Here is a 23,535-nt window from a genome sequence, read left to right as displayed (position 1 = left end):
TTGAATTCCCAATATCTTGCAATAAAGATGCTCTTTTGATGAGATATTGTCAAAGACCATGGAAAACGATGAAATCTGAATCGAAATAGTACGAGCATATACAAAACGTTTGCTTAGTAACCACACAGTCATTAAAAGAGAGAAGTCTGGGTTGAGGCACGTTCAATCGCTGATCGGTAAACAACATAAACAACATGGAAAAGTTCACTGAAAGTTCAAATTCTGATCATATCAGCTGTGTGTAGATAAAAACTTGTTGCTAAATAATGGAAGTTTAAAAAATAGGCAACTTTGTGGAGGAATGGAGATTCCATGTCAGCTCGAGTTAAGCTGCTCAAGCCACGTGCAAATAAATCGTTTGAAAGAACTACTGACGACCAATTCGAGACTGAGGCATTAACGGCTCCTCTAGGGGCCAGACCTTTTACCAAAAACAATGATCGACAACAGCAGGTTTCAATATGTTAAATGTTTATTTAATTAAGGTTTTTAGTGGTTTTTCTGACCCAGACTAGGCAATGTACACCCCTCAAAAGCAATGGTTTCGTAAATAAGCTGCACCCACAATTTTGAGCCCAAAATTTTAGCAAAAAGGTACAGCTTTTTTTATGGTATGATCATGTCAAGTACTGATAAGACTTTGTACAACAGGCAAAAAACTTCTGGGGTTTCTGGAAAACATCAAGGTATCCTTAAAGTAATATTTACAATAATACTGCTCTTTAGAGATCCAACTCAACTTTGTGAGGTGTCATGAACATAAATTAAAATTTGCACTTACACATTGTATATGTGCTGATTGACTAATTTTGCACACTGTACTATGTGCATAATATGATTCATATATTATGTGCACATGAATACATGCCTGTACATAATATGTACAGGCATGTATTCATTATATTATTATTAAAAACTAGCAATAGTATATCGCAATTCCTGAGTTTTGATTGGTTAACAGGCAATGGTATATGAGCTCATATACAATTGACCACAAATATGGTAGCCGATACGTAGCAACAAAAACAGCTGGGGAGCTCAAATATTGCAATTCTTGTGAGTTTTAAATAAAACAATTATTATTCCACTTGCGCTTGTTGGATATGAGATTGTTGTAGCCGACTCAGGCTACGCCCCTCGTTCGCTATCTACCATCTCATATCCAACCCTTGTGGAATAATTGATATTTATACACATGTGATTATTGTACATACCTATCTATATTTACACTAGCTATTCCTTCAACCTTTGGCATTTTCTTCCAGTTTCTGCAAATCAAGAAATTATGACACCATTGAGTTCAAAATTCCACTTAATAAGTATGTTGTAAATTACTTTATTTTTAACATTTCTTACATAATTATTTAAATTACTAAATTTAAAATGAATAATTAATTTTAAACAAAAAACATACCTTAATGTCTCTCCCACAGAATTCATCATAAATATATTTACACAACCCTAAAAAAAATCACATTTGATTATTGAAATGTTATGAATTATACCAATTATAAATATATAAACTATTTATATTAAGTTATTATGAACAGAAGCTTAGGGAAATATACATTTGGAACATTGCGCTGCAACACTGCAAAGTTCCCATCAAAAGAACATCTGGTTTTCAAGACTGTTATTGTGCACAATAAATTAAGATATGATTTATAGTTAAAAATTATAAAAATTACAGTGCGAATACTCAAACCGGGACAGTTGGAACAAAGTTAACCAATGACAACGTTAATTGAGAAGAAAGGATGTCGACCTTTTTCGTTAACAGACCAATGACGTTCAAGAACGCAAACAATAGATTTACAGAAAAATTTGGAAACTCAACAACGTTGCAAATAGTTGCGGACCTCTCAGGAAACTCGTCTTGTTTTTGATTGGTTAGTTTCGATCCTTAATTTTCAAGAGGTCGTAGATAGAGATCGTAGATAGATAAAGTTAGACAAGTTATACAAGATGTATGTTACAATATCATCTTCGCAAAAAGTTTACAAATCAAACTACGAACCGTGAATTTTCTCTTCACGGCCAGGAGTTGTGAATTGAATATTCCACACTGTGTTCGCTCTTGTTTGAAAATTTTCACTCCGGAAATAAAATGAAGACTGTGAAATCGAATTCACGCCGTAATTATTTTCATTTCGCTCTAGCTTTTCAGTAGCTTTGCTCTGTCTGTTGCCTTGAAATCGATGCGAGTCACTTCCTCACCAATGTTAACAAATTGCTTTTACACCTTCGTATGACTTTGAAATTCACGAAAACAGAATACTTATATCGTCGGTCAATGCCGTATAACTGTCCACAAGTTACCACTTTACATTTTTTGACACGATTTGAGGCCACGTGAAATGTAAACATCAGGTCGAATGTTGTTTTCACTTGTTTGCTCACGGACTCATTTTCTGTCAGTTATCTACTGTTACAACTTTGTAAACTCACGCGCTTCGCTTCACGTCTTCGCGCTTGTCGTGAATAAAAGCGTCCTTCGTTATTCTTTACTGTGCTATCACCAACGAAGAGCAATACAATTTTATCAGAAAATTTCTTTTGAAGAATTTTTCAGCCTGTGAAAGCCAACTTTTGATTACGGTTTTTCGAGCGCTACTGAAAATTCGGTGCAGTCAGTGAAAATTTAGGATCGAAACTATCCAATCAAATACAAGGCAAGTTTCCTGAGAGGTCCGCAACTGTTTCAAACGTTGTTGACTGTTTAAATTTTGTTGCAAATCTATTGTTTGCGGTCTTGGACGTTATTGGTCCATTTCTAAAAAAGGTCGCCATTCTTTGTTCTCAATTAGTGTTGTGATTGGTTAACTTTGTTCCAACTGTCCCGGTTCGAGTATTCGCACTGTAAAATGTATTTTTTAAAAAGTAAGTTTTACATTAAAGAAATGACTACTAAAAATTGATAAATAAAATCAATGTCCAAGTTTAAATGTTTTCTTTTTTTTTTTTTTCGTTTTATAATTTAAAAATGATGAATACCTGGCTGTCCCCATAAAGAATAATACACTCATCTTTCCTGTTGAACTAGAATAAAAAAATGTGTTCCACATTACAACTGTTACACACTTTCAATGGTAAATGCTATAAAGTAACATATTAATTAAAAAATAGCAATGGTATATTGCAATTCCTGAGTTTTGATTGGTTAACAGTCAATGGTAATATGAGCTCATATACCATCGACCAGAAATACGGTATCCAAAACACGTCAACGAAACAACTGGGAAGCTCAAATATTGTAATTCTTTGGGCAATTTAAATAAAACAATTATTCCACTTGCGTTTGTTGGATATGAGATCGTTACAGCCAACTCATATCCAACGCACGCTCGTGGAATAATTGAAGGCCTGAGCGCAAGAGACGCACTTTGTGTTTTGGCCAAATTGAAAATTGTCACAAACAACTCCAAATTTCGCACGCAAGTTTGTTTACGTGTGCTCAACACTGCCCTGTATTTAATTTTGCTGGTCTTTCCTTCGTTTTCGAAAAATAACACATGCAAAAAGACAAGGTTTTTGCTTGCGCGGCGTCTTTTGACTTTTCTTTTACAAACGATAAACAAAGGAAACCTTTTGTTTCTCAAGACGATGAAGTCAGCTAAATTTTTAGGGTTACAGTCCTAGCCCTAACGCAAAAGGTAACCCCAAGGCCGTAGGGTCGGGGTTAGAGATTCAGATTAGGGTTACAGACTTAGCCCTACCGCAAAAGCCTAGCCCTAACGCAAAAAAAAAAAAAAAAAAAAAAAAAAAGTTTAACACTAACCCCAAGGGATTAGGGAGTTAGCCGTTTCAAGTTAAGTTTAGGATCAGAGTCAGCCTCAACCTTTTATAGATCGCGCTTTTAATGCAGTAAGCTTTCACGCCAGTTTGCTTGCAGCTAGCTTTTTCTGCAGTCTGTTTGCAGTTATCTAGTTTTTGTTGTTTCGGGCAAGACTATTTTACTCTGTTACTGTTAGCTGTAATTTGCCGAGGTGAAAGTGAAATAAAGACTGATTGTTGATTGAATACATTTGCTCGTGTTGTCACATTATTAATACTAGTTTTTGCTTTCAGTTGAGTGCCGCCGGCTTGCTCTCACTTCTATCTCCACTCCTTACATCATCACACATCTACAAAATCCCGCGAAAACAAGATAAACTTATGAGGTTTTCGTTCGCACGAATCGATAGATTCATTGATGAATATTTAATGAGACACAGAAAATATTTTGCGAAGGGAAGGTGCCCTGGGGAACATATAAAGAATTTTTTTAAGTCTAAAACCAGGTCACTTCTTGGCAACTTTGTCGCGGCAGCACCCAAGCGGATCCTGCAAAACTCGCGTTGACGAAGTTCCCGGCAAGAAACCTCTTGTTTTAGACTCTCTATGCCGCCAGGCTCAAAACTACCTCGGTTTGTGCAACGTTTTTTCCGAAGCGCTAAACAGCGCTGTTGTACAAAACAAAGGCAGAAACATCACTCAGTTCTTCGAGCGATGCTGTAAACTTACGGGTATTCAGACTTAATGATGTCCTTCAACCACCTGGCAGCAGCACTTACACTAAAACTAACCAAAGGCTTCAAATGATTTTCAGGAACAAACGGCTATTTTTTTTTTTTTCTCTTTCCTCTCACGTGACACCTATCAGGTGACATCGCGTCACAATGTGTTCAGTCCAGTCCTTTTCTTAAAGTGAATCCTCAAAATGGTGGATAGGAAACTAAAATCATGGCTCTGACACGTTTTTCAACCTCCCCGGACAGTTAAATAACGCTAGAAGGAAAGATTTACACGCGATGTGTCGAAAAACTCATGCTGCTGGTTGACTGTGGAGAACGTAAGCTTTGCAAAACGCCTTTGTTCTTTGCATACGTAATTTCTAAAAAACGAAGCTAGATTCAGCGAATTTGAATACAGATCAATGTTAAGCACACGTAAACGAACTTGCGTGCGAAATTTGGAGTTGTTTGTGACAATTTTCAATTTGGCCGAAACACAAAGTGCGTCTCTTGCGCTCAGGCCTTCAATTGTTAAATAGCAGTTTGAAAAAAATGTGGGCCATTCAATGCATTGCTGTGCAGGCACTTTTAAAAAGGGTCAACATACCTAAAAATAGGACTCTGAGGGGTAGGGTAGGGCAAAAAGGGTTCTGTTTCTTGCACTTACCAATAATCCACTCTTAAAGGCGTCGTCTCCAAACCAGTGATTTGGCAGTATGGCTCAAATGTTGATAATTCAAAGAACTGAATTTCCCTATCCCTATAATATTAAAAAAAAATAGTGAATTCAATATTAATAATTTTTCTTATCACCATTTTTAAAAATATTAAAACTAATCAGCAAACAAGGCATCCAGCAAATAAAAAGTATCTTGTGAGAATAACAATTAGTATGCCTTGTCCATTCACTGGCTCTATCAATCCATCTATAAGCAACCTTTTGATTCAAATGTCTCTCAATTAAATGGATTAACTAATTTTTCTTTACAACTCAGTTGATGTAATCTTTGATCGGTACAACTGTACATGTGAATTTCAAAAAAATATTATTTATTTTTTATAAATGTTCCAGAAGTAGGTTTAAGTCCTCAAGTTTTTAACATCAAGCAGAGAATGATTGTAATTTAATTTATGTTCAAGTAGTATCAATTTTCTCTCTGATAACCGATTGGTAAAACTTACCCCGTTGAAATAATAAATTTGTTGAAATGAGGCATAAGCACAAAATCTGTAATCCACTTTGTTTTCTTTGTTGAGTTCTCAACCTAAAAAGAAGAATATCACCTGGATTATTCCACGGACATAATTCATAATATTATGTTATACATGTAATTAAAATAAACATTACGGTATTGCAAACTGGACTGGGATGAGGTGAGGGGCTGGATTGCAATATTCCTTATAACCATCAGGTCATGGCAGCCTCCATTTATTTTAAGAAACTTTACATAACCCTTATATTGTAGGTTGGTGAGGCAATAAACTTGCAGTGTAAGTAAAACATCACCTGACTGTTTAGTAAAAGAACTACTCACATGTGCATGTTTCATTCTTTTAAACTCCATATTTTGGGACCAAAATGAGACAAGACCATCCTGTAAAACAATATTATATTGAAATTATTTCCAACTGGAATTTAAGCAATAGGTGAAAATATTACCTTTGATTTGCTTAAAATGACATGACGTGTACATGTACCTTGCTAACAACAAGGAAGTTGTTGTCTGCTGTATTACACAGTCGTATAACATGTTCCCTTTGTGACGAGTTGGAGTTTTCACTCATGGCAATAATTGCAGGAAGACTAAAAGCAGTCTGTGGAAATATATCAATAAATAAATATTAATAAATTGCAATTTAAATTTTGTTAACAGAATAAATTAATGCATAATTTGTCATATTAGGGGTGTCGAATGGTAAATGCGAGACTTTGCGAGACGACAAGACTGATATCTTTTCTGCGAGCCCGAGACCTTTTTACCCTTGCAAAAGAAATTGAGATTTAGAGAAGGCGTCAAAGAAAAATTTGAGAAGACAAGACCCATGAAATTTGGCTAAAATTTTGCGACACATTTTTTGAAGGACCATTCACCACCCCTCATATTGTGTGACTGGATCTCGATTTTCCGTGGTTTCTACAGCTGGATTTACATGTAGCTAAATACTGTTATTAACAACACAGAAATTTCATGACTTCTCCGACACTCCATCTATTAAATGCCAAGAATTTTTTAGTACGAAGGCACTATTTTATTTACACAGTCACCTCTTTAGATCGCAAGTATGAATCCTCCTTCTCGGCATATTCAAGTTGCATAAAAGTGCAGAATTCATCCTGGCAGAGAAAAAAAAAAGAATCATACAAAAGAAATAAAAGGAAGAAAGCATGTGATCCCAAGTTGAAGAGAAGCAAGGGAAGCACGGTACATCAAACCTTTCCAAGAATCAGCATAAATATGTTCCTTCTTTGTTGCAATTTTAATTAAAAATACATGGTTCCAGAAGATATCTAGTATAATTGCTCCATGAGGGTCATTGGAAATTCAAAGGGGGGGGGGGGGGGGGTGTAGTTTCAAAAGTCAATATTTTTAAAGTAAAGTTTGAAGCTGATTATAGAACTGGAATTTGCAGATGGGTTTGGTCCAAACCATAAATTCTGTAGGGGGAAGTTATTTCCTGAAACGAGACATTTTACAACTTTTTAATCGGGCGGGGCCTGGGCCCGATTCATAATCTGCACGGAATTTTTTTTTTTTTTTTTTTTTTTGTCGGTAAATCGATCCAGACCCACGCGGCCCAGCCGGCTCTCCTGTCACGGTCCACGGTCACGCAAGATTTAATATTTACTAGCGATCAGCCGATCACTCGCGTTTAACATGAACACTCTGCTCTCTGAAAATTAATGTATAATTTTGTTTCATTCCAAATTTTACAAGAAGAGAGGGCTGAATATAATCACATAGCGAAAACAAAGACCGCTTGGACATGTCCAAGCTATTTAAAACTACCACTACGTCAGACCCATGTCACGCGATCTCTCGCTTGTAGCTATAAATAATCATTCACCTATTTTCTGTTTGAATACTCTGCGCTCTGTTTGTGTGAAATATTTATTGTTGTGTTACTCAAGCGTTTGGCTCGGAGCGAGTACAAGTAGTACAATTTACCCGGAACGTGTTAAATATTGCAAAACGACGACTTAGTTTTCTGGATATCCCAATTTTTGTTTTGAGTTTACGGTATTTTGAGAATCGAAACGTTATCGAAACGTAACTTGCAAGCTCAGCAAGAATGTGTCAAAGCACGGGATACACGTCATCGCGCCAGGGAAATTACCAAAAGCTTGTCGGAAGACGCTAAACGGAGAAACACAATGGGATGGCCTTAGTCTACTCTTTATTTTGGTGTGATTTGGCTTTCTTTTAAATGAACTGGTTTGGGTTTATTTTATTGAACATTCGGAACAAAATAAATATTTGCATGCGTAAGCAGGCATTTTTCCGGCTAGGCATGTGGTTTTAAAAAGCAAAAGATGACGTGGTAAAGGAAATTCATGTCACGTTCACTCCGTGACTAACGCAAACACAACTTGTGTGTTTCTCAAGTGACTGCTTTTCTAAAGATTTTACTGTGCGACACCGTGCCTTTAAGCCAAAGCACTGAAAGAGGTCAGGTGGTCAAACATTACCCTGCACGATTATAAACTGCTTCAGGTTCTTGTTATTTTTAAGGTCACTTCACTTCTTAGTAGTGGTTCTGCCCTCGCACTTGCCTCAGATGCTAAGAATTGTTGAAAGCTGTACGGCTCTGATTTTATTAAGTCATAAATTCACAAAGCAACTGAGTCTTACAAATGTGCGAGGCAGTGAGACATGCAAGGCATGCGAAGCAAGGCATGTGAGGCAAGGCAGCAAGGCAAAAATCCCTACTCCAAATAAAAAGGCTAACCGCAAGCTACTTAAGCTAACTGTAGGCTAACCAGAATGCTTCTTAGGCTAACCGGAGTGCCATTGACGACTTAGGCAACTCAGCTCTCCAATGTAAAAAGTGATGACTTAAAAAATATACATGTACAGCACTAAATACAAGAAACATGATTGTATAATATCCCTGTTGCTTGCTTTCACAAATGCACTCTCAGTAAATGTACATGTAGCTAGTACAGTGCGTACATAGAAGCTTAACCCAAATGAAATTAAATTCTTATTCTAAAGCTAGACAAGTTAATGTTCAAAATAACATCCAATAGTGCCAAAATACATCGGCAGATGTGTACCAATTGGCTTTTGCTTTCTCATCAAATCCAAAAGAAGACCGGGTACAGAAATAAAAGGTTGAAAACAATTTACCTTCAAGCTGTGAGTATTTAACATCAGATGTTATAAATCATGTACATTTGTTTCTCCCAACTTAAGGGCAGTTTTTAAAATGCAGTCAACTTGGATGTTTAAATTTACATAACTGTTTAATATGATTTTTTGTTATTACAAACATGGTGACAAAAGACCCAGCAGATGTCAAATTATCTCACGTCAGATGATTAATTCACAACTTTAAATAAAACTTTTTAATTTTAAACAATTGATGCAAATAGTAATAAGACAAATACGTTGAGTAATTACACGTTGCCTAGTCAACAATCAAGCAATTTAAAGTATCCGAGGTAAAGCTTACCCAATTTATTTCCCCATCTGAGGAAGAATCGATTTTCATGAAGAGGGCAGTTACTTGGTCTTCATTCTGTGTTCAGGGGATCAAAATTGAGAATCACACAGATTAATAAATTAACCAGTTGCAAATGATACCCATAACAACATGTACATGTAAAATAAATTAAACATACTGCGTAAAACAAACTTTGTCTTACTTAGTTGGACAGTTTGTCTATCTTAGAAAATAAAATTTAATTTGCTGCTTTTTTCTTAATAAAAATAGTGTATTAGCGTTGTCATAATTACAAAACAAAAAATTCAGCAATCAACTAGAACACCTGCCTTAATTGCATTCAATAAGAATTACAAATTAAAATAATTTTACTTCTATAAATTTTAAATCCTAAAAATTGACAGCAGGGATGGGTTGATAAACAAGCTTATTACATGGTTTAAAATGTAATTTACTGCTGCGGGAATTCCCTGAAGACTGCCCAGAACCTTCTTTACCAATGAAAATTAGTATCCATACATTTACAGTTTGTAACACTGGAACACAGTCAAAATAAACACTAACTGAATTTTTAAATTTATGCTCATCGAGGTTGTATTCACTGATAACCTAGTCAAATTAATTGCAAGGGATGAAAAGCACTTTTTGTCAGAGAGCAGGAGAAAATGAATGTTTAACTTGGTTGTTTTAAAGATGCCATAAAGATGTCCTTTAAAATACAAATCATTCACATGCAGGTACATTGTAGAACATACATGCATGTAACAGACATCTTAAATAATTTTATTGACGGTAAAGTTTAACGGACTTGCCACTAAATGGTTCCAATTTTTTTCTAAATTTAAAAGAAATTTAATAATATTAATTGATTTTTGGTCTTTAAGGGTAACTAATCAATTGGTCAAGCCAGGTATTTCTGTTTTCATTAATAATTATAACAAACCTTGAATTTAAAATGAAACAAGTTTGTGATAACATCTTTGAACTCCTCGAGATCCAGAGTGCCATTACCATCTGTGTCAGCTTCCTGTGAAGGACGCATCAAAAATGGATTACTAATAATCGCACATGATACCCCTGTAGCCCACAGAAGCTTAAGGTAATTGGAAATTCCAAGGGGGTGGGAGGTCTCAAACGTGACTTTTTTTTATGGAAACATTGAAAGTTAACTGGCATTTCTTGCATGGTGGGGGTTCAAACCTAAAATTCTTCCATGGGGAGGTATGGATATTTTCTGAAACAACACATTACAGCTATAATTATTCATTAGACGTGTGTTTAACAATACAGTTGAACCCTGGTAACTCAAACTCTGAAGGGAAACGGAAATCAGTTCGAGTTAGCCGGGTTTTCGAGTTAACCGAGTAAAAATGACTGAAAAGTAAATGGGTCCAAGGGAAATGGAAGTTAGTTCGAGTTAGAGGGGGTTGTTCGAGTTATCCGAGTTCGAGTTACCGGGGTTCTACTGTATTAACAAATATTGTTGTTCCTATAGTTTGCACATAACTTCGAATACAGGAGTTAGATTTCCTCAAGCCTCACAGATCAGAGTTAAACCTTACCTCAAAAGCTTGTCTCATTTTATTCAAATGATCCAAAGTAATTCTGTCCTCAAGCTAAATAACAATAAATGAAAGAAATACAAAGTCATGTATACAAAATATTGCTATTAACCCTCGGACGTACAAGCAAACTCACACCCCCACCATCGTACAAGGGGGGGGGGTGGATGGAACCCCTCCCCGGAGTTTTCATTATATTAAGGCGTAGCAAAATTAATTTGAACTGAGAAGAAAGTCCTTAGCTTACTCTACAAGATGACGTAATTTTAATTGGCTGTGACGTCATTAGAGCCGCCATATTGGATCCGCCATCTTGGATTTCAACATTTTCTTAGAAAGTCAGAAAATAACGGAAATTGATGCAAAATCAAGCCAGAATGCTTACGGAACGTAAAAATAAACACATCTTGCACTTCTGTTTTAAAAAAATGGAAAAAATTAAGAAAAATGGTAAAAATGACGATTTTTGGCAAGACCTGCTTGTATTTATGACATTGCCATGGCAACGTCAAACACCATGGATACATAGTTGACATATCAAAATTTCCGCAAAGGATGAATGAACAGCTACTGAAAGTTTCAGCATTGTAGAGTAAATCGTGTTTTCAAAATTGGGAAAAAACCTTATGGGGGGGGGGTGGCATCCACCCCCCCCCCCCCTTGTACGTCCGAGGGTATATTAAAATTTTCTCTTCATCTTCAGAAATTAAGAATTTATTTGGATCTTGCTTGTTTGTCACATTTGATCTAAAGGAAGGTACACATGTCAGAGAAATTGTCTACAGTGTACATGTGCTCATGACAGAGCTCAAGACTAACGTTTTTGCTAACTAGCCAAGTGGCTAGTGACAGCTTTGATTTCACTAACCAAAACTTATTTTCTACTAGCCATAATTTTTAAGCATAGTACTTCTTTTAAGGGGGGGTGGAGGGTGATGTGCGATAATGTTTAAACCTTGAGCCGTAAAATGTTCCTTAAATCTTCATGTTTTTTTCTTACAAAATTGGGCTTTGTTCTTCGCTATAAAAATTGTACATGTACATGCGTTTTTGTCAGCTAGATTGTTTAAAGCCTCACATTCTATTATGTCAACAGTTTACTTGTTAGATATATTCTCTGAGAGACGATTTTAATAAATGTGGTTTCTTGCCACTAATGCCTGATTTTTTCACTAGCCATTTTGGCTAGTGAAAGGCCAAAACCTACTAGCCAAAACTGCATTTTTACTAGCCTTTGGCTAGTTGGCTACCGTTAGTCTCGAGCCCTGTCATGCAACTATCATTTTTTTATTATTAATTAAAAAATACTTGTTCCAGGGCATTTAATCATTATTGACCTATGGTATAAATTCATCTAGCTATCATTAAGTTCAATTTGACTGAAAGAGGAAGTCATGGAACAAATTGAAAACATTTTTTTGGATGACAAAGTGCTCAGTGTAAACTGTGCCTGCAATGACGAGAACAATAAAACAAGAAATTTGGATGGTGTACCTGTACTAAGACACCTGCTGGCTTAACATCAGTTGGCACTTAATTGGCCTGGCGTGGGTCAACATATTGGACAGTGCCTGATCAACATGTACATTGACACTTAGCCAATATACTGACTGAGTATCGGCTGATTTGTCAACTGGTCTGCATCGGTCACCTCTCGACCAACATGCATGTCCCCTAATACTCGGCCGATAAGCTACAGACACTTGGCCGATATATGCGATAGTCTACTATCACTCAGTTGGCTCAAGTTACTGTTTTATTTTCTCTATTAAAAAAAAAATTGCTCTTGTGTGCATTCCCCAGATGTATCCTAGCTGTATCCCTATAAGGGGGCAGGTGACAAAGGCTCTTCTCTCCCACCCCCAGCCCACCCCCTTTCCCCGGTGGGTTAGGGGTAGAAGACAGCTGACATTTCAGACTATTTCAGCTAAAACAATGGTTAACAACACACATTATACCATGGGCTACCAAATTGAAGAACATGAAAACCGACACTTGACCAAGAGCTGGTTGACATATATATCGGCTGAGTGTTTCCACAAGGAATAAACAGCATGCATTACATGCAGAAGCGATGGCGTTTCCAAGGGGGTCTTAAATAATTTTCAGGAAATTTGTCCAAAAATTAACGTAAACTAAAAAAAAGTAGCTGACAACTTTTGTATTGAGTGATTGTTCAACAAACATTGCATTATCTTGTAGCGTGACATCTAGTTTAAGCCTGATATATGATTTACAATACTTCTCTCAAGAAGCCAAGGTCAAATGCGGTCTCCTTATTGTTTTACACAGGCCAATTGTAGAGATCTCCATCAACTGAATCTTATAGGACTTGTCAAATATAATTTGTCTCCTTCGTTTATATTTTTGTATTAGTCCTTTCTAACTTTCCAGAAGTATTTTGTTGTGTTCTTTGCGGGGATTTCTTGTTGTGCAAACTTGATGCCTGTTCATGTCTCATTCATTCCTGTAGTTAGTTCCAGTCCTATTCAGTAGGTTGGTCGCGCAAAACAGAGCCGGTCGACTGCCCATGATCATGACATAAAGCGATGCCTAGGTCATCGCTTAAAATTGCATTTCAATTTTCTTAAGAAAAATTTCTTATTCCCTATATACTGAACCTTTCAAGTTTTCTTAACGGACTTCATTAACATTATTGACACTTGTTAATCAGTCACATAGGCTCAGCTAATTAATTAGCATCCATTTTGAAAAGTATACTTAATTTAGTTTGAACTAACATGATCAGAAAACATTGCACTACGATCACAACAAACAGGTTAATAAAATATCCACAAATATCCACAACTTGACATTAAGCCACAATAAAGCTACATTTTTTGTCGAAAAAAAAAAGAGCGCGCGTATGCTAAAGCTGTTTTGTTGAAGCTGTCAAATCAAACGTGTGAAAGGAGCCACGAAAAAGAATATGGTGCATGCAGATGTAATTAATAAAACAGCTTGTGTGAATTATTAAAAATCTACAGTCACATACCTACACTCCACATATAAACATCAAAATTTTCTCTTTATAACTTACAGTGTTCGATTCTAAGGCGGGAAAGATCAAATTTCAACAATCGAACCCTTGTGCAAGCCTCGATCGCTTCATAGAACAAAATACAATTTACCTTGATCTGTTTTGAGACTCCGATGGCGGTAGCCGGTCTTTGAGGTTTTTCATGCTCCTCGACATCTTCTAAACCACCCAATGTAGCCCTTCTTCCTTGTGTTCCTTTCAAATCATTCTCCGGAATGCCACCAAAAATCTGCCTTCCTCTAAACTTCGACGTGATCGGCACTCCGGGAACATGATGTCTCGAGGTAACGTACGTAGGATCGAGCCCCAGTAAATTTTTTCCCGGCGCAGTAGCTGGTCTCAGCTCGTCAAGTAAATCAACAAGCTCGTGAGATTCTAATGCCCCCGAAGCTGTAGTAGGGCGAACTTTCTTTTGCGATTTTCCTGGCGGCATTTTGAATGCACCAGAGTTCGAACTGTTTTGCTGCTGGCACGAGCGAGACACTGAGCGTTGATTGGCTGATTGGTTGCTAACGGCCCCTTGACAACCAATTTAGTTCGGTCAACGACGTAGTGTATGCCATTAGAGCTGCAGATACAATTCGATGCGAGTATTTTTTTTCCTTTTAACTAAACTTCCCCATCCCATCAGCTTGTTTTACAAGGGGACCGAGGGCCTAACCTGCGTTGCAGACGAACTTAATTTAATCTTTGGTTTTAGATTTTTTAAACCAGTTTTTTTTTATTTCCCTTTGTTTCAGATTATGCATATGATAATGAATATGAGACAATAAAAAAAAAAATAAAACCGAACCCGAACCCATTACTAAGCTGCAAATCGAAAGGCGAGTGTAGCCTGCGTAATGGGTTCGGGCTCGATCAGAGACCTTGACAAAATACTGTCCATAGAACTGAAAATTTTAATACACTTCCATTCTTCGAACAACGTATCTGTTGTGTGTGGTTTATTTTTAGATTTGGTTTAAATTTTTTTAAACCAGTTTGATTTGTATTTTTCATTGTCTCTTATTCATAATCATAATCTGAAACAAAGGGAAATATAAAACAAACTTGTTTGAAAAATTTTAAACCAAAGATAACCTTTACCTTCGCAAAGTCCTAGGGGTCACGTGGCTCGTCAACTACATACAGTCTGAGGGTCTGTTTACGTAATTACCTTAAGGTTACTATTTTTAGCGACTACTAATTTTAGCGATTTTTTCAGAGCAAGATTTAGCGACTATTTAATTTAGCGATTTTCCGAAAAATTTAAAAAGTTAGTGATATCGTGTAAACCAGTTTTTAATGAACATATAGCTAAGATAGAAATAAATGTCCAGTAAAAGAACATAATTATAAAAACAATATATAATTATAATAAAAACCTTCCCAAAATCCTTTGCAACTGAAAAATCGTCAATGCCAAATAACTTGGTCAGTTTGAAGTCAGCAGGAGTAGTACGTCGTATAGAAATAACTCTTACCATAAACTACTTATTGTATAAGTCGTAGGTTGATGACGTCATTAGTCACGTGACTTTGCTCAGAAGTTCGTTTTGCTCACTGTGACGAAAATAGTTTATTACTAAAAAAGCAGTCATTGCAGTTTGAAGCACATTGGTGTGAGGCATTTCGGACTGCCCAGGTACCGAACAAAATGTCAAAATTAAGGTAGCTATGCACAATTTTCAAAAAATGGGAGTCTGGGTACAAGTGCGTATCTGGCGTTTCATTAAATGCGAGGTAACAAGAAATTACATGTTGGAAGATACTTATATGTGAAGTAGTTTTTAATTAATCTCATTGTTATGACGTCATCGGTCACGTGACCAGAACGGATCACATTTTTAAATTCGCTTGAAAACTTTACTAGAACCTTTCTCTTAGGATCTTTTTGAGCAAAGTTGTAGTTTTTTAAATAGTGTTTTGAAAAATGGCCATTATTACTTTTTCGTGAAAAAGTACGGCAGTAAAAAATACAATTGAAAAGTTTGTTGGCTTCCTACTCAACGACCATTTGCATTTGAAATAAAAGAAAATTTTGCCAAAGGCTTGAGTGTATGCTCTTTATTATAGCATGATCAGTTTCTTTTCATTGTAATTGCTTTGAGCGAGGTTGAATGTAATTTCTTTCAGACAAAGGAGTGGCGCTTGGGGAGAGTTTAAGCTGTGTCCCCCCGCTGTCCCCCCTGCTTGCGGATTCCCCGCGGTCCGTATTGCGGGCGCATTTTCAAAATGGCGTCGATCTAGTGTTTTGATTTTGCAATTTCGAGTTCTATAGGATAGTTTTGTCAATGTTCTTTCTTCTTGACGCGATCACGAGTCCCGAAACAAAGGGTATTCGATATCCTTTATTTGTATTCCCGATACTGGAGAAGAATATGGAATGAGGAGAAACGGTGGAAGCTTTTCGCACAAACATTTCTAACAGTGTCTAAGACAGTGTCAGACCTGAGGTCACTTCAGGTAAGCGTTTCTCATTGTACTATAATTTCATTTTGAAGACTGGCTTAAGCTTATGTCTTCGGCGTTTATGTGAAGATTAATAAAAGTGCTAAAGATAGAATCGTACTAAAACTAAGCTGGTCTTAGCTCACTGGAATTAAAGCCGAAAAGATCTTGTAGATTTTGAGGCGATAGTGTCATAGTAACGTCGAGGCATGTAATTGTTATTTATATTTGTCATCTGAATGTTAAGCTACTTCTATTTAATAAGAATCGCATCCTTTAATTATTTATACGTGAGGAAATGTTTGTCAAAATATTGACCATGTGGTCATTTCCGGCCGCAAAGAAATAAATGAGACCATTTCTGAAGTTTAAATTTCTATCTTTCCATGATGTGTATTGTATTGCCAGACATAGATTGACGTTTCTTTTGCATTTTGTTGTATACAGGTAATTTGTGGGATTATTAGAATGTCTAATTTGTAAACAGGATTTACAGAATTCTGAACTGAGGACTTTCTGAATTGCTGGTGAGTTAAACTATGGATTATAACAAGTTCAGGCAGTTATTGATCTCTTCAGCCAATCTCAGCAATTTCCATCCTCCTCTCTTCACACATTCACTACCTGAGACATTTTTAAAAGATCTACTTTTTGACCAGACATTTGCCTATGTTATAAAAAAGCTGTTTGACATTTTTTTAAGGCATGTATTTTCAGTTGTTGGATGGCCTTCAGTAGCATTTTAAACTACAGCTAGCAATGTAAAAAATTCAGATGAAGACTGACATTTTTTTCTGCAAAATTATGATTAATGAAAGGAAGGGTGCAAAGAAAATTGATTTCTTCCTGGCCTGACCCAGGTAGACTGTGCAAGGTGAAACCATTATATGCTTGCCCAAATTCCCATGTTTCTCTGGAAAGATCAACAACAACAAATAAAAATCCATAAATGTCATTTGGCTATCTAGCAAGTGGAAAAAATTATTGAATCCACTAGCCCAACATGAAAGCAGTCAGTTTTTTTTTTCACACACTGAAAAAGGCCATTCAATATACAGTCTGCATGCTGGAAAAATAGCAATTTCATCAAAATAAACAGTTTTTGTTTGTTTTGTTTCTATTTACAGGTGACTTGAAGAGTGCAATGACATTTCTCTTAGTCAAAATGAACTCAAAAATACACATTGTGTTAATGTAATAAAATTGTCACATGATTGATTCCCTTATGTTGCCAGTTTAAACCTGAATATACTTTAGTGACATTTATAGCTATTTTATATGTAATATGAACATCCCAGAACCCAATAAGGCTACATGTGAATACTGACACTTTATTACATGTAAGTTTTGAAACCATTCTAGGTTCATGACAAAACTATTTTGTTTTGGCATGATTGTAGATTACCCCGGCACTTTTTTGCATAACTGAAATGACTGCCACCGCAGTCCGCAGTCACCATACAAATATCAAAAATTATTTCATGCTGAACTGATTTTAATGTCACCGCAGTCCATGGTCCACGGTCCGTCACAAAAAGTTTGGTGTTTAGATTGCCTGCCACTGCGTAGTCACGCATTTCTTGTCTGCCACCGTGGTCCGCAGTCCCATAGTGAACATATGGGACAGAATGTTTTGTGTTTAGAGAGGCCTACTTATTCATTTTGGTTAGCCTAATATGCACTTTGGTTAGCCTGTTCACGGATAGCTATCTAAATTTGTAAGGGCAACACTATATATTGTTAACATGTAGAATTCTGGGTACACTACGGACTGCGATTTGGTTGCTTGCGGTTAGCCTTTATATTGTGTTCAGGATATCTACTGTTCTTAAATCCACTACGGGACTGCGGACCGGGGTAGCAGGCGATTATAACATTTACTAGCATTTCTTAGAATCGACTACGGGACTACGGGCCCTGGTGGCAGGCGATTAGCAGACTTTGTATTATTTTCAAATAAAACACTATGGGACTGTGGACCGCGGTGGCAAGCGATTAAATCCAATTTTGATCAATGGACTGCATGACTGCGGACTGCGTTATGAGTGAAATATAACTTAACAATAAAATTTCACTGCGGACTGTGGACCACGGGAGCAGATGAATAATGGCGGGGTATTCTACAATTGCTCCTTTGTTTCAATAAAAATAATGAAATTACAGAGAATTTACGAAATTATTATCGCAGACCATAAATTTACTCTAGCACAGGCTAAAGTGTCTTCAATAGTGTAAAGGTCGGGACAACTTATGCGACTTGACAGGTCGCGGCGACAAGTCGCTCCATGTGTACTGCTTACAACTAAGTCGCTGCAACAAGGTGTTTGTTTGGTGCACAAACAGCTAATTTGGAAGAGTGGGAATGCAAACTAGTTTTCCATATTCAATATGGCGAAAATACATGACGCGCTCTCAAACCAGTTTGAATTCGTGCAACACGTCGCAGGGACAAAATTCTGTTGCAGCGACACAGTTTGTCGCATGTCACACTAGGCGACTGTCGCCGCGGCGTGTTGCAGGGTCGTGTCGCCTAGTGTGTCCAGACCTTAATGGCAGTTTAATTATAATGTGTGGTTCCAAAAATATCCATACCTACCCCAAGATTGGACCCTTCCGACCCCCTGGAACTTTCAGTTTAGCTTCATACTTGATTTTAAAAATTTGGGCTATTGCGCCCTCCCTCCCCTTCGGAATTTCCATTGACCATCCTTGGGGTGAGTATCAAATTTTCTGGAACTGCACAATGTAGGCATTTACTTATAAAAGTACTGTAAGCTGCAGATTTATTCAGACTAATCTATTTTTTAACCTTTTCACATTTTCCTGTTTTCTATGGAATATATAATTATATATTGTTTTTACCGGTTTCACTTGTAATAATAATAATAATAATAATAATAATAATAATAATAATAATAATAATAATAATAATAATAAAGATATTTTAGCAGGGAGCCCACGTCACAAAAAGGTGGTTTTCAGTGGGGCCCTGCATAAAATAAATAACAAATATGATAAAAATGGTCTGGGCGAGTGATCTGGTCAGAACAAACTCACTTGAAATTGAACGAATATTTGCATTGCCAGAAAGAACAAAGTTACCCGCGTCTATTTTTAACAGAATTTTTCAAGTCGACTATGCTTAATTTTGTTTCCCTTTGGGGTGGGTGGGAGGTATTTAATTTAACAAGTATTAAATTTGACCGAGACAAATTTTAGCGAGCACTAAATTAAGCGATTTCTGCCCAACTCGCTAAAATTGCTAAAATTAGTAGCCGCTAAGAATAGTAACTTTAAGGTATTTGGAGAAGAGTTGTCCCTGGGAAGGGGGGTGGGTACGGGTGGGGGATACCCTCTCCCCCGAGCCATCTTTCACCGAGCTCTTCTATAAGAAAAGTTGGCCCCGCCAACCGAGCCAAAAATGGGCCGTCCCAGTTTCATACATGCTGGAAAAGTTGGCTGGTCCCCCAGGGTCACCCTGCCTTCAAAGCGTGTGATCCTCTACCCAGGGACAACCTGCACCCTAGCGAACTTCAATTTGCAATACCAGAGAAAACTTTTGTTCATATAAACAGGCCCCGAGACCCCATTTACATGGAAAAAATACGATCATAGACCTAGGATCATCCTCCCTCCATGTATTATTATTATTATTATTATTATTATTATCATTAAAATAGAATGATCCTAGCCTAGGATCATTAGAGCGCAATCTATTTTTTCATATTTCTGTTTACATGTGAAGGGTTGTATTTGGCCCATCCATCCTCTCAGATAGGTTTATCCTAGCCTCAGGATGATCCCAGCGTTTGGGCCAAATGCAACCCTTCAGTTCGCATGTAAAATTAAAAGCTGAAAACATATATTGCCCTCCGATGATCCTAGTACTATGTAGTCCAGTCTCTGAACCCTCTCTTCCACGCGCCCTTTACAGGGGCTGAACCCCGGCGCGCACTATGATGATCCTAGCACTAGGATCATTCTATTTTACATGGGGGAAGGATGATCCTAGTGCTAGGATCATTCTATTTTACATGGGGGAAGGATGATCCTAGCACTAGGATCATTCTATTTTACATGGGGGAAGGATGATCCTAGTGCTAGGATCATTCTATTTTACATGGGGGAAGGATGATCCTAGCACTAGGATCATTCTATTTTACATGGGGGAAGGATGATCCTAGTGCTAGGATCATTCTATTTTACATAGGGGAAGGATGATCCTAGCACTAGGATCATTCTATTTTACATGGGAAAGGATGATCCTGTGCTAGGATCATCGGACCCTTTTCGATTCTCCTCCAGGTCATTTTCTTACACATTTTACCCTCGATCGAGCCTCCCCGATGATTCGAACCTTTTTCGATTTCCCTTGAAGGTTCGAGTTATCAGGATTCAACTGTAATTTCTATCGTCACGGAACTGAAACCTTGTTTGACTTTTAATGAAGAAGAAGAGCTTGCAGCAAAAATTTATCACTAGTACATAGAAATTACCAAAAATGCTTTTTCTGGTCCTAAATAATAAGATGAATCTAAAGAAAGCTCGTGAAGATGAACATGATTTCGAACAAGTGCTGTATTATGCGTAATACAAGCTTTTTATTGAAAAAAAAAAAGGCCCAGAACGTATAAGTCTCCTGGGAAAAACTTGTAAAGGCTCTTTCAAATATTATAATCCATTTTAATCAGGATGCATAGATTCGAAGTAGATTTGTCGCGAATGCCCCGAGTACGATCTGCTGACCCATGCCTGTGAAAATTAAAAACGCTCGAATTTTCAAAGGATTTTAAGAAAATCTTTTGAGTCAATAAATTGGATTTTCCTTTTTACAAAATACATTTAAAATTGTTTTTTATTTCGGCCATTTTTCGTCGGCTGTTCCATTGTTTGTTAAACTCCTCTTACAAAAATATATCCAGCTGTGCTTTATGAGGAATGTGCTGTGTTTAACTGTTATCCCTCAACAGACCCATTTTCTTCGTGTATCTCTAAATCAGTCTTGATATGAAATTGCAGTCTTTATTCATTTACAATGATCTATATATACGCGAAATTGTCTTCAGTCCAAAAGAGTGAAACAAGTGCCGGAACACTTTGCAGATTATCAAACCACAGTTCTCAGACAGCGCCTTTTGTGAGAGGGAAGGAGGGGGGGGGGGGGAGCTGTATGCCCCCATATGAAGGAGACAGGGATGTTGGTCGACAAAAAATCTGAATTAAACCCCTAACGGAAAACGATCTGAGCGTGGACCAAGTTTTTTTGAGCGACAGCTAAAAATAAGCATTCTGTTTCTGAACACCATAAGTGCTACTGAAATCCTGGGGGGGGGGGGGGGGGGGGCTGTATGCCCCCATATGAAGGAGACGGGGATGTTGGTCGACAAAAAATCTGAATTAAACCCCTAACGGAAAACAATCTGAGCGTGGACCAAGTTTTTTTGAGCGACGGCTAAAAATTGGCATTCTGTTTCTGAACACCATAAGTGCTACTGAAATCCTAAATTTCCACCCCTAGGCGAGATGACGAACATCCCCATTCTTTTATTCGAGAGATCCCCCCCCCCCAGACAGCACTTAATAGTATTATTCGTATAAAAGAAAACCGCAAATTCAACTTTGACCGGTTTCAGATAGAAATACTTATTAAACAACAAATTGTACACCTCTAGAGATGAATCCACAATCTTACAAGCAGTGAAAGTTAAATTTAAATTGTCAAGACTTTTAGTCATCGCAAAATTATGTTTCGTGCTTGTTTAATTGTATATTGATCAAAGTTCTGTGCTGTCAAGCAGACTTATTGTTTTAATCTTTGGCTTTGTCTGGAACGAAAGGACAAGTTAAAGCGAATAAACTTTATTAGACACAGGACGGATGGAGGCTTAAAAATGTCACATTTCCAGTTAATCACCAGTCAATAATAAGATCACGGAGATTTATGCCCCAGAACTACTATTGAAGCCCATAGAAAATGTTATTGAACACATATTTAAAAATGTTAAAGTTGGTGACTTCTTTAATTTTCTTATGTATATTTTTTCGCAACAATTCTCTCCTTGTAAAAAGACTGCTTCCAGACAGGTCTGTCTTTGGCGCTTAGCTTCTTTGAGTCTTTCTGTTGAATCCTATCTGCGCTAGTTCCTTTTCAACGATTTTCCTCAATGCCTTCCAAGGCCGTTTTCTCTTTCCTATACCTTCTGGTTTATTTCCTGTTTTGGCACAGTGTAACTTGTCTCCAACGGCTCTTGGCATGGTCCTTGAGACACAAATAATACAATACTGCTAATCCGGTTATTTCTTATGAAATTTAGAACGCTGAGAACGGCATTATTTGGAATATATATTATATAAACTAATTATACCTGCTAGCGGGTAACCGGTTTAAAGAAATAAACTCCAATCCTTTGGTATCACGATTATAAGCAGCTAGCACAGTTAATTTTTGAAAATTCAATCTAAATCAGGCTTTGATGGGCCAAAATAAAGAAAATGCGATTAAAAGTTTCAAGTGCCACGCAGTAACAGTTACCATATACTGCGCGCGTCTATCGGCATTGGCGCTCGCGAAAAAGAGCAAGCCAGCTTTTTTCTGAACTTATTATCTCGCCAGTTTTATGACATAAAACTCACTCAAGAGCCTCAAAAATAGTTAAGACGGAATCCACTAGGAAGTCGAGTAATATTTATTAAGTTGGACAAAAATCAAGTACCAGAATAATTTAAATCCTACTGCGTTAATTCCCACCCTTAATAAAAGGTAGCCTGCGAGCAGGCTCACGTTGGGGCACGCGCGAATATACCTTGGGGCACACGCGAGTGGCGAGCGTTGACGCCGCTCGCTGTCGCGGCTTCGCCGCTCACGTGTCGCGGCTTCGCCGCTCTCGTGTAGCTATCGTGCGTGCCCCAAGGTGAGCCTGCTCGCAGGCTAAATAAAAGGTAAAGATGTAAGTAATTATCCGTGATAACACCAACAACAATTTATTATCAGAGTCTGAGAAAATGAATTTCAAAGTTCACAAGGTATAGGCAAAATCTCACGTGTAGCCATTTTGGAAATTCGTCTTAAGCGATTCAGTGGAATTTAGCGGAACTTCGAAATTTGTTTTCGATGTTTGGTGTTGTTAGAAAAGATTTCTTTTGATAAGATATTTGAAGCAGTAACAAAAAAGTTTGCAATAAGGTGGAAATAATTCTGGTACAACAATTTCTTATCAGAGTCTGAGAAAATGATATTCAGAGTTCACAAGCTATGGGCAAAAGCTCACATCTTTTAAGCGATTAATATTCATGGGAATTCAGTGGAACTTCGAAATTAGTTTTCGATGTTTGGTGTTGTTAGAAA

At 37.2% G+C, this 23,535-nt stretch overlaps 1 protein-coding gene and 1 long non-coding RNA gene across 2 annotated transcripts in view; one reads left to right on the top strand and one right to left on the bottom strand.

Annotated features, from left to right (window-relative positions):
- Positions 1 to 14,253, bottom strand: part of LOC144653697 (cilia- and flagella-associated protein 337-like) — a 28,216-nt gene extending 13,963 nt beyond the window's left edge. The window contains exons 1-13 of the mRNA XM_078513756.1: positions 13,852 to 14,253; positions 10,721 to 10,774; positions 10,102 to 10,185; positions 9,168 to 9,233; positions 6,760 to 6,828; positions 6,192 to 6,308; positions 6,029 to 6,088; positions 5,676 to 5,758; positions 5,161 to 5,253; positions 4,929 to 4,937; positions 2,995 to 3,031; positions 1,415 to 1,461; positions 1,215 to 1,268 (exon numbers count right to left, since the gene is read on the bottom strand). Coding sequence (XP_078369882.1) covers positions 1,215 to 1,268; positions 1,415 to 1,461; positions 2,995 to 3,031; positions 4,929 to 4,937; positions 5,161 to 5,253; positions 5,676 to 5,758; positions 6,029 to 6,088; positions 6,192 to 6,308; positions 6,760 to 6,828; positions 9,168 to 9,233; positions 10,102 to 10,185; positions 10,721 to 10,774; positions 13,852 to 14,193 — 1,115 coding nt within the window. The 5' untranslated portion in view covers positions 14,194 to 14,253. The remainder of the gene's footprint in view (positions 1 to 1,214; positions 1,269 to 1,414; positions 1,462 to 2,994; positions 3,032 to 4,928; positions 4,938 to 5,160; positions 5,254 to 5,675; positions 5,759 to 6,028; positions 6,089 to 6,191; positions 6,309 to 6,759; positions 6,829 to 9,167; positions 9,234 to 10,101; positions 10,186 to 10,720; positions 10,775 to 13,851) is intronic.
- A 1,677-nt stretch (positions 14,254 to 15,930) lies between these two features.
- LOC144653696 (uncharacterized) lies at positions 15,931 to 17,412 on the top strand. Its single transcript, XR_013570803.1, has 3 exons — positions 15,931 to 16,205; positions 16,638 to 16,717; positions 17,318 to 17,412. It is a non-coding gene; the product is annotated as an uncharacterized LOC144653696 (long non-coding RNA).
- Positions 17,413 to 23,535: the final 6,123 nt, after the last annotated feature.

Source organism: Oculina patagonica, chromosome 5 (assembly GCF_052425735.1).
Source record: "Oculina patagonica isolate OP01 chromosome 5, crgOcupat, whole genome shotgun sequence".
NCBI classification, from domain to species: domain Eukaryota; kingdom Metazoa; phylum Cnidaria; class Anthozoa; order Scleractinia; family Oculinidae; genus Oculina; species Oculina patagonica.
Note: the sequence above shows the minus strand (reverse complement) of the source record. Positions and strands in the feature narration are given on the sequence as shown.